This window comes from Chinchilla lanigera, unplaced genomic scaffold (genome assembly GCF_000276665.1).
Source record: "Chinchilla lanigera isolate Chin_1 unplaced genomic scaffold, ChiLan1.0 scaffold00003, whole genome shotgun sequence".
Taxonomy (NCBI): Eukaryota; Metazoa; Chordata; class Mammalia; order Rodentia; family Chinchillidae; genus Chinchilla; species Chinchilla lanigera.
Window position 1 is genome coordinate 3,606,071 of NW_004955404.1, and position 10,609 is coordinate 3,616,679.

At 41.1% G+C, this 10,609-nt stretch overlaps 1 protein-coding gene across 6 annotated transcripts; it reads left to right on the top strand.

Moving 5' to 3' along the window:
• The first annotated feature begins 6 nt into the window (after nt 1-6).
• Lig4 (ligase IV, DNA, ATP-dependent) lies at nt 7-9,123 on the top strand. 6 transcript variants are annotated; one of them, XM_013515840.1, is made up of 5 exons: nt 7-480; nt 941-1,001; nt 1,164-2,462; nt 2,895-2,980; nt 5,657-9,123. In XM_013515840.1, exon 5 carries the CDS (start codon nt 5,685-5,687, stop codon nt 8,418-8,420), a length of 2,736 nt encoding a protein of 911 aa, XP_013371294.1. In that variant the 5' UTR covers nt 7-480; nt 941-1,001; nt 1,164-2,462; nt 2,895-2,980; nt 5,657-5,684; the 3' UTR covers nt 8,421-9,123. The 6 variants fall into 6 exon arrangements, with proteins under 6 accessions (XP_013371294.1, XP_013371297.1, XP_013371301.1 ...); XM_013515843.1 differs by having other exon boundaries at nt 1,629-2,462; XM_013515847.1 differs by lacking the exon at nt 2,895-2,980.
• Nucleotides 9,124-10,609: the final 1,486 nt, after the last annotated feature.

Here is a 10,609-nt window from a genome sequence, read left to right on the forward strand (position 1 = left end):
CGCCGCTCCCGTCGCTCCTCATCGTCCCCCGCCAGCTGAGGGGCCGCCGCCGCCGTCGCCACGGTCTAGCCCGGAGCCCCTGCGGCGCGGCGCTCGGCGACTGCACTTCCGGCCCGCGCTCGGGTGTCGCCTGCAGATGCCCCCGCCGGCTCCCACATAACCTGTTCTCCGCCTCCCTCCCCGAGCGGGCGCCCAGCCCGCCCTCTCGGGCATGCGCAGAGGCCGCCGTCTGGGGGAGTCGCGCGACGGTGGCCGCGACGGAAAAGAGACCTCGGCGCCGCGGGCCCGGCGTTGCTCCGCAGCTGGAGGCTCAAGGTTTATCGAGCTCTTCCGGGAACTTGCAGGACCTGCCAATCAAATCCTGAACTTCCGGGGCGGGAGGAGCCAGGGCTGACCAGCTGCGAGGGCTGGAAGGAGACCACCTGGGGACGCAGTTTTTTCAGAAGAAATGGTTCTCCTGATAACGTATTAGGATGTGAGGTGAGTTCCAGAATTTAAAGTGCTATGGACCGTCAAGGGCACTTGTAGGTCCAAATCTGGGACAATTTGAGGACCCTTTAAAGAAAAACAATGCAGGGGCTGGGGATTTAGCTCAGCGGCACAGCGCCGGCCTGGCAAGCGGGAGGTCGTGAGTTTGATTCCCGGTGCCGGAAAAAAAAACAAAGAAAAAAGAAAAGAAAAACAATGCCAAACCTTTTTCTTTTCAATTTTCCGAAAAGCACAACATCTTGGGAACACGTTGGGACCCCTCCCGCAGCCTTAGACCCTAGAGTTTCATTAGCTTCACCGTCCACCCCTGTTGTACGAAACTTTACAGATGTCAGTCCCCTTCGGTCCTTGGTCATTCCCTATTCTATGCACCCTTTTTTATCTACGGAGGAAATTCCGTAAGTTCGTATTGTCATTTTTAAATTTTTTAACACACATATCTTACTACCAGGTAGAGAGCTCCCAGTCAAAGCTGGACTCCTTGACTCAGAGCTTCCAAATGTTAATACCTGGTAAGTGGCAATCACTAAAACACTCCATTTATATAAGTAATAACCACAACTCCAGATGACGCTTAGGAAATTGGTTCTCTTTGAGCTAAACACCTACAGCAACATAATGGCGAATGACTTTGAATTAATAAGGAGTTTGTCTAACTCCGGGTTCTCCTCCAGTGATAAAAAGTCCCACCTCCCACAATAGGGAGCTCAGCAGATGTTAACAAGACACAGATCTACGCAGACGCGCGCCCTTTCGTTGGACCAGCAACTGAAGCCTCTGACGCTGCTGGAAAGTAGGGTAAAATAAAGAAGTTGAATAGGAGGCTAGAAAAATTACTCCTCACCAGACAGACTCCTGGGGCTTTACAACATCATGGGTAATACCGGACAAATATTCAGGAGATATTAGTGAATTACAATTGCAAAGAAAATACGTTGCGCTAGAAGGAGTCCTAGGATCGAGTTCCACGTCAACTAGCACTGTGAACTGTCTCAGTTCTGCATGATAGACAATCCCCGAAGGCGCTTGACGGTTCTGAAAAGTTTTATCAGAGCCCACTGCAGCAAAACGTCACTTTCGTGTTAACACATTATTTATACTAAAAGGAAACAATTACGAGTTGTTTTTCCCTTTATCAGTAATTTCTGAAGTCTCTGTGCTGGAGCGGGACAGATCACAGCAAGATTTCAGTGGAAAGCAACGTCGCCTTGAATAAAAAAGCACGGGATTTGTTTCCATCTCTCAATCTTGAGTGTGTAGCACAGTTACTGTTTCGTGGGTGCTCAATAGAGCTTTCTCAGGTTTACTTTGAACCCTTGAACGTGTGTTAGAGCCCATGGAACTGTTTATTATATGTTTTATACATGATGCATGATGTGAATCATTTCTGTACTAAGAAAGAAGAACTCAGATCACACTTGTGCACATCATAAAAACAAGTAGTCTGAAATCATTTCGCAAAAGCCTGTTTTTCTGCCGAAATAAAACAGCAGGTATTTTGGCAGAGAGCACATCCTCTTCTGTCTTGGGTGCTTTCACAAGGGAGCTGCGAAGTAGGAGTGCGGTTGCCAGTTTCACATGCAGAGAACAAGAACTCTAAGAGGCTGTCACTTGCTAGGAAGAGCCTAGGCTCGGGGTTCTGTTAAGAAATCAACGCACAAAATGTTTTGCTCAGCGAAGAAATCTAGTCGAGCGTGGGTTGACCGCTTGCAAAGAGCGCCTGCTCTAGCAGCGAAGCTGAGCTGCGGTTGTGCTTCCAATTCCAACCTGCTCAGCTGCTCCCTCTGAGAAGAAATCCGCGTTGCTGCGCCTGCGCATACCGTCCCATGACTTCCTGCCCGAACCGCTCTGCCCTCAGAGCTCCAAGTGCGCATGTGCGGCGAACAGCTGGCGGAAGCTGTATCTGTCCCAGATAGCTTCCGGTTTGGTGGCGGTAGCTCAGACTGGACACCGGGTGTGCGTTTGTGCGGCAGGTTTGTGCGGGTCGGCGAGTGGGAATCTGCATGGAGAGGGTCAGCGAGGACGTGGCCTGGAGTTGCAGGTCCCAGCCTGTCTTCTTGGTGTGGGGGGTGGGACCACCGTCCGTCTCTGTGACTCTCAGCAACTGTGGTGCCTGCTTCGCTTGCCTGGGTTCTGATTCTGAGCGCTCCCCGGGATCCCACGTTATGGATGGGACTCGAGCTTACAGAGGGTGTCCACCCGAGTGCTGAAGGATGTGGGGGAAAAAGACATTTATTGTGATCGAAGTGATGTGGACCTCTTGGGATTTTGCAAGAAGATACGGGTGGAAGTAGAGTGGGGGACACTGTGGTCCTGGAGGTGACGGGTGCTTTATGGCTCTCCTGCAGCCTCTTGGTATTGTTATACCACTAATTCCTTTCCACGACTTTCTCCCAAAACGTCAGCGGCTGCCGGGGAAGTTAGGCTACTGCAAAACAGCTGTCTCCGAGGAACACACAACTCGTCCAGGGTGGCGTGAAGGGGACTCCAGGTGTGTGTTCTCCTTTTCTCCAGTGAGCTAGCACTTAACCGTCTTTCATGGTCCCTAAACGAAACCTGCTTCTCTGTTTGCTTGTGGCACTTGCGGCAGCCTCTTCCCTTCTCCCGTACTTACCTACGTAGTATTTTGAGGTATTGGATTTTCAGCGTTGCTTGGATCAGCAAGCATTCGTGTATTGAAATGTGAAGGATTTACTAATGTCAAGTACTCTTTTAAAAAGCAGCTTACATAGACTCTCTGATTTCACTGCCATCCTAATTTTGACATTTTTTACCCCATTTTACACTTGGGGAAGCTGAAGTTTACTTGGAAAAATCAATTTTGCCACATTCCATAGCTATTAAATGTCAGAGCCCACATTTGAACTAAAATTTATTATACTCCAGAGCCTGAGCTCTAAGAACAAACCTTTTTTGTCTTACCGCAAATGGACAGCATTGGCTAAAAACCTCATAATCCAAAAAATAAAATTGAACATCATGTAAAAAAAAAAGAAAACAGAAACACTTTTTTTTTTTTACTTTTTTATGCGATTGCAGTGAGCAAAAACCTTTGTCTATTCATTTTATGCTAATTTTGGAATACTTGTTATGTATACACATAACCATTTTAGGATACGTGTTTATCCAGTCATTACCTACATTTGTTATTATTGTGAAGTAATTTAAAGCTTTGCCTGCAAATTGTTGAGGAAGACTGAGACATAGGCTCTAGAGATAGATCTGTAACAACTACATACCAGTACTTGAGCATTCAGCATGCAGTTCCTAATACACTTCATTTTGCACGCATCATGCATCAGTTGTGAACATAGCATTATGTATTGTGATGTACCCACTTGAGGGAGCCAGGTGGCAGTCGGTTATCCAATGAGATTCAGCAAGGGGAAGCCGTTACTGTAATCAAAGATGAAAGTCTCAGGAAAGTGGTCTCTGGTGGGTTTGCCTTTTGATCTAACCTACTCAGTAGAAATTGGGTTTCCTATGTCACAAGTTAGACTGAGGAGAGCAGTTTTTTTTCTGTTGTCTGTCCCCTCCCCGCACCCCTATAGGTTGCTAAGTGGCTGCGATGAACCATTACCAAGGCAGTCAGAGGAGAACTGTATCCCACCCCTATTTCTGATTTTAAGCTTCAGTGAAAAGGCTCTTTTGCGAGACATTTTATGTAGCTAACACACTCAGCGTTTCATTATAATTGCCTCCTATTATGTCCCTTTTTTTGTTGTAGAATGTATGATTTTTTAAAGCAAAAACATACCGGATTTGTCATAGTACAAGTGCCTGGCCTATATGTAATTACTAAATATTTGGAGAATACCTGACATGAGAATATAAATGAAAAAAATATGTACTGATGAATTTATAAAGCTGTAAATAACTATAATAAATTAGATAGGAAAGTAAAGTGGGGACATGGGGAGGGTATTTTGAGATGGGTTTTGAATGCTGGAATGATTTGCAGAGATGAAGATAAACAGAAGTGTAAGCTTTGTTTAGTTGGACAAAGAGGGTACCTTTTGTTTTCTGTGAAGTGGAATCTGTTGTTAGGATTTCAAAGTCCTAGAATTTCAAATTTCAATTCCATGATTGGGTGATTTGTTATAGATGTCTATTTTATTTTAAAGAGAAAAAAATAAAAACAATGATACAGAATTTTAAAACAAGATAATAGAAAATTAACAATGGTTATTATATTGCATATTGTTATCTTCAAAGTAGATGCTCAGATTACAAGATACAGGCATGCAAAATTGATCAAACAATATAAGCACAAACTGTTCCTTTTAATGAACCAATAAAAATTAGTCTATCTTTGCTATCCTTGTATATGTATATATTCTTTTTCCTTTCTTCTTTTCTCCTTTCCCCCATCACAGTTGTTTTTTCCTTTTGAGTAATTTCTTTCCCTTTTACGATATCTGTTGTACGTTTTGGATTTTACTTACTCTTTCAATTTCTTATGCTAGTGAGACAATATGATGTTTACATACAACAGTCTGGTTTATTTCACTTATGAATATGCTATCTGTTTAAATCAATTTACCTATAAAAGCCTTGAGTTTATCCTCCTTTATAGCTGAGTAATACTCCTTTGTATAAAAATACCACATCTTTTTTATCCATTCCTCTGTTGATGGGCATTTGGGTTGTTGCCAAGATTTAGCTACTATAAACTGTGCTGCTATAAACATGGGTGCACATATATTATTGTGGTATGCTGTGAAAACATCTATTTTATGCAGTTAGTTTGGAGTGTCACATAAAAGTCTGAGAAAAGAGATATGAAAGGAGGACCTTACTTCAGAAGACTAGAAATAAAAGTATACTATGCTTGATTTTTTTGTTTTCATTACTATTAGCAATCTTCTTTTGAATTGTACACTAAATAATCAAGTGGTAGAGTAGTGAACTCAGTGTATCTTGGCATTTAGGGAAAAACAAAATGTTTTTTCAGTATTATAGGAAGTGGGCATGGTGATACTTCTGATGAATACTAATTAAGAGAAATACTAACTATTAAATGGAGTTGATAGCATTGATCTATTTTCATTGAATAGACATTTGTAGACATTTATTGTGATCCAGATGAACTCTGTAAGGTTATTAGTGTTAAATATGTAGTTGAATTTTATCTTTGACTTAAAAGTTATTCTTTTTGTGTTATTAGGTAAATCAGAGGATTCACTGTCTCTTCTATGGCTGCCTCACAAGGTGCACAGACTGTTGCATCTCATGTTCCCTTTGCAGATTTATGTTCAACTTTAGAACGAATACAGAAAAGTAAAGGACGTGCAGAAAAAATTAGACACTTCAAAGAATTTTTAGATTCTTGGAGAAAATTTCATGATGCTCTTCATAAGAACCAAAAAGATGTTACAGACTCTTTTTATCCAGCAATGAGACTTATTCTTCCTCAGCTAGAAAGAGAGAGAATGGCTTATGGAATCAAAGAAACTATGCTTGCTAAGTTTTATATTGAATTGCTTAACTTACCCAGAGAAGGGAAAGATGCTCTTAAACTCTTAAATTATAGAACACCGACCGGAACACGTGGTGATGCCGGGGACTTCGCCATGATTGCATACTTTGTGTTGAAGCCAAGATGCTTGCAGAAAGGCAGTTTAAACATACAGCAAGTCAATGAACTTTTAGACTCAATTGCCAGCAATAATTCTGCCAAAAAAAAGGACCTAGTAAAAAAGAGTCTTCTTCAGCTTATAACTCAGAGTTCAGCACTTGAACAAAAGTGGCTTATACGGATGATAGTGAAGGATTTAAAGCTTGGTTTCAGTGAGAAAACTATATTTTCTGTCTTTCATAATGATGCTGCTGAGTTGCATAATGTCACCACAGATCTCGAAAAAGTCTGCAGGCAACTCCATGACCCCTCTGTTGGACTCAGTGATATTTCTATCACATTATTTTCTGCCTTTAAGCCAATGCTGGCTGCCATCGCAGATATTGAGCAGATTGAGAAGGACATGAAGCACCAGAGCTTCTATATCGAAACGAAGCTCGATGGTGAGCGCATGCAGATGCACAAAGATGGAGATGTGTATCGGTACTTTTCCCGGAATGGATATAACTACACCGATCAGTTTGGTGCTTCTCCCAGTGAAGGTTCCCTTACCCCCTTCATTCATAATGCATTCAAAACAGATGTGCAGACCTGTATCCTGGATGGTGAGATGATGGCCTACAACCCCAATACACAAACTTTTATGCAAAAGGGGAATAAGTTTGACATTAAAAGAATGGTAGAGGATTCTGACCTGCAGACTTGTTACTGCGTTTTTGATGTATTGATGGTCAATAATAAAAAGCTAGGACGTGAGACCCTGAAAAAGAGGTATGAGATTCTTCATAGTACTTTTATACCAGTATCAGGTAGAATGGAAATAGTCCAGAAGGCACAAGCTCATACTAAGAAAGAAGTCATTGATGCATTGAATGAAGCAATTGATAAAAGAGAAGAGGGAATCATGGTCAAACATCCTCTGTCCATTTACAAGCCAGACAAAAGAGGTGAAGGGTGGCTAAAAATTAAACCAGAATATGTCAGTGGACTAATGGACGAATTGGACATCTTAATTGTGGGAGGCTATTGGGGGAAGGGCTCCCGGGGTGGGATGATGTCTCATTTTTTGTGTGCTGTAGCGGAGAAGCCCCCTGCTGGTGAGAAACCAGCTGTGTTTCATACCCTTTGTCGTGTTGGCTCAGGGTACACCATGAAAGAACTGTATGACCTAGGTTTAAAGCTGGCCAAATACTGGAAGCCTTTTCATAAAAAAGTGCCACCAAGTAGCATTTTGTGTGGAACAGAGAAGCCAGAAGTGTACATTGAACCTTGTCACTCCGTCATCGTTCAGGTTAAAGCAGCAGAGATTGTCCCCAGTGAAATGTATAAAACTAGCTGCACGTTGCGTTTCCCGAGAATTGAGAAGATCAGAGATGACAAAGAGTGGCATGAGTGCATGACCCTGGATCAGTTAGAGCAGTTGAGGGGGAAGGCGTCTGGGAAGCTTGCATCGAAACATCTTCACGCGGGCGATGATGATGAACCTAAGGAAAAAAAACGGAAAGCCGCCCCCAAGATGAAGAAAGTCATTGGAATTCTTGAACACTTAAAAGCACCTAACCTTTCTCACATAAGCAAAGTTTCCAACATATTTGAGGATGTAGAGTTCTGCGTTATGAGTGGAACAGACAGTCATTCAAAACTTGACCTGGAGAACAGAATTGCAGAATTTGGTGGTTATATAGTACAAAACCCAGGTCCCGACACGTACTGTGTAGTTGCAGGCTCAGAGAACATCAGAGTGAAAAACATTATTTCCTCAGATAAACATGATGTTGTCCGGCCCACATGGCTTCTAGAGTGTTTTAAGGCCAAGACCTGCTTGCCATGGCACCCTCGCTTTATGGTTCACATGTGTCCATCCACTAAACAACATTTCGCCCATGAATATGATTGCTATGGTGACAGTTATTTTGTTGACACAGATTTGAGTCAGCTGAAGGAAGTGTTCTCTGGGATTAAAGATTCTCACTACCAGGCCCCTGAAGAAATGGCCTCTGTGATTGCGGATTTAGAGTATCGTTACTCCTGGGACCAGTCTCCTCTCAGTATGTTTCGACACCACACCATCTATTTGGACTTATATGCTGTTATTAATGACCTCAGTACCAAAATTGAGGGAACAAGATTAGCGATTATGGCTTTGGAGCTGCGATTTCATGGCGCAAAAGTAGTTTCTTGTTTAGCAGAAGGTGTGTCTCACGTGATTGTTGGGGAAGATCAGAGTCGGGTTGCAGATTTTAAAGCTTTTCGAAGGACTCTTAAGAAAAAGTTTAAAATTTTGCAAGACTGTTGGGTGACTGATTCGATAGACAGAGGTGAGTTAGAGGAGGAAAGGCAGTACTTGATTTAAAGCTAGCTTGTTAGTGAGGAAAACCTTGAATTCTGCACACTCATTGGAACAATGAAAATGATAAATTTTATTTTTATAGTTTCAGTGTGTACTTCTTTTATTAGATGTATGAAGACAAAAAAAAAAAAATTTAAGATGAAAAAGCAACTGAATGATCCAAAGCCAGGCAAGAAATTCTGTCACTAGTGTATATTTTATGGTTTTTTTATAATAAAGATGAAACAGATGAAGAACGTTTATATCCATATGGAAATTTAGTATTTTGACTCAGGTATTAATAAAATACATTAGGGAACCTTTAGAATATCAATCTTCTAAGTAGTATTTTTCTGAAATCTAAAAGTTTTAATAGTTTTTGTCTAATTAAGGTATTTTAAGGAAAAAAGGTAGAATTGTTGTTTGCCCTGTGAAAACACATCCTTTTACTTGAGGCCAGAATGCCTCTTTTAAAAAAGTGAAATGTAAATAAATTTATTTTTTAAGAATTTAAATTATTTAAGGTCGATGTGTATAGTGTATATTAAGTCTGAATTTATATAACAAATTGTCCAGTGTACTCTACATTCAAAAATATATGTGTATAACACTCTAGAAATGAAGGGAATTTGAAACCTGAACTACGGTATGTAAATTATTTGGAAGTAGAACAAATGTATGTCATTTTGTTATACTAATTTAAATAAAATATTTAATATAGTGTTAATTTATGTTCTACTTATAGTTTATTTTCAAGCAGTTATAATAGTTATTTCAGTAAGATTTTATAGTGTCAATACAATTTTAACTGGTTCTGATGAAGTTCCTCTTTGAGGACCCTTGTATTTCACATTATTGAGTGAGCTTTATTAAAAACTGAAACCAGATGTGGTGGTACATGTCTAATCTAAGCACTCAGGAGGCTGAAGCAGGAGGATCACTGTGAGTTTGAGGCCAGCCTGGGCTCCATAGTGAACTCAAAGTCAGCCTGAATTACACGTCAAGACCATGCTTCAGAAAGAGAGAGAGGAAGAGGGAAGAAAGAAAGAAAGAAAAGAAAGAAAGAACAAAAGAAAGAAAAAAGAGAAAAAACAAACCTTCAAAATGAATTCAGGCATGGTGTCACAAAACACATGTTATAGTAAGGGAAAAATTCCAAAACTATCATCAAAGACAATATTTTTCTATTTTAAGTTATCTGTAGTAAGGAAAGTACAAAACAACTACCTAGGGTAAGAATAAAAAAGCTAAGTGTAGTGCTTTAATTAGCTCTTGTCTCTTAATGAGAATATTTGCAGGTCACTAGAATATACTGCCATCCTGTTTAATTACTGTACAATGCTCATTGAGTGTACTGTAATGTATCTTGCTAATACATTACTATTCAAATTTTAGGTTATTCGTCATGCAGCCCTCACCTTTGTTTTGTTTTCCTGTCAAGCGGTGTGATAAATCTTTGTGCATGAGTCCTTATTAGTCTGTTAGGATACATTCCTAGGAGCAGAGATGCTGGCTCAGTGTTAGGTATTTTTTAGTGACTTTTGATGCCCACTGAAAAATCCTGGCCAAAATATGTTGACTCTTCTTATCTTCCTTGAACCTAAGTGTTGAACAGTTCAGCTGCGCAGTGCTAGACCTGTTCTCTGTCTTTATTCACTTAGCTGGTATTTTTCTGTCCTATGGCTTTTAACCTGCTGACAGCCCCCATCTTCCTGCGCCCCAGTCTCTCACCTGGGCCACAGTTGATACACCTTAACTAAGCAACATCTCCCTGTGAAAACTCTAAGAGGAATCTCAAATTTAGCATGTCTGACGGCTCTTTTAAAAAGTTTCATTAAAGGAAAACTAACAGGCACAGGGTAATAGTATAGTCAGCCTGCACGTGCACATCACCCAGTTTGAGTAACTGTCAGTGATCCCCTTTTCATAGTCACGTGCTTCTAGGTTAACATTAGGTGACATGATTTCATCTGTGCATATTTTATGGTGGAACCCTTCTCAGACTTAGGCTGTCTTCCAGCATTTCCCCTGCTCGCTAAATGATACGGTTCTCCTGACACTCCGTCTGAGTCACATCTCTCTGACCCACAGCAAAGCTTGTCAGATTGGGCTTCTACGTATGTTCCAGATGTGACCTTTTCCCACTTACGCCATTCTTCCTGGGCTGTCTCAGAAGCCTCCTTAGCTGGTCTTTCAGCTGGGTCCTTAATCCT

Bases quoted from the DNA above. Each gene is read 5' to 3' on its own strand.
- Lig4 (XM_013515840.1), top strand. From the start codon at position 5,685: ATGGCTGCCTCACAAGGTGCACAGACTGTTGCATCTCATGTTCCCTTT.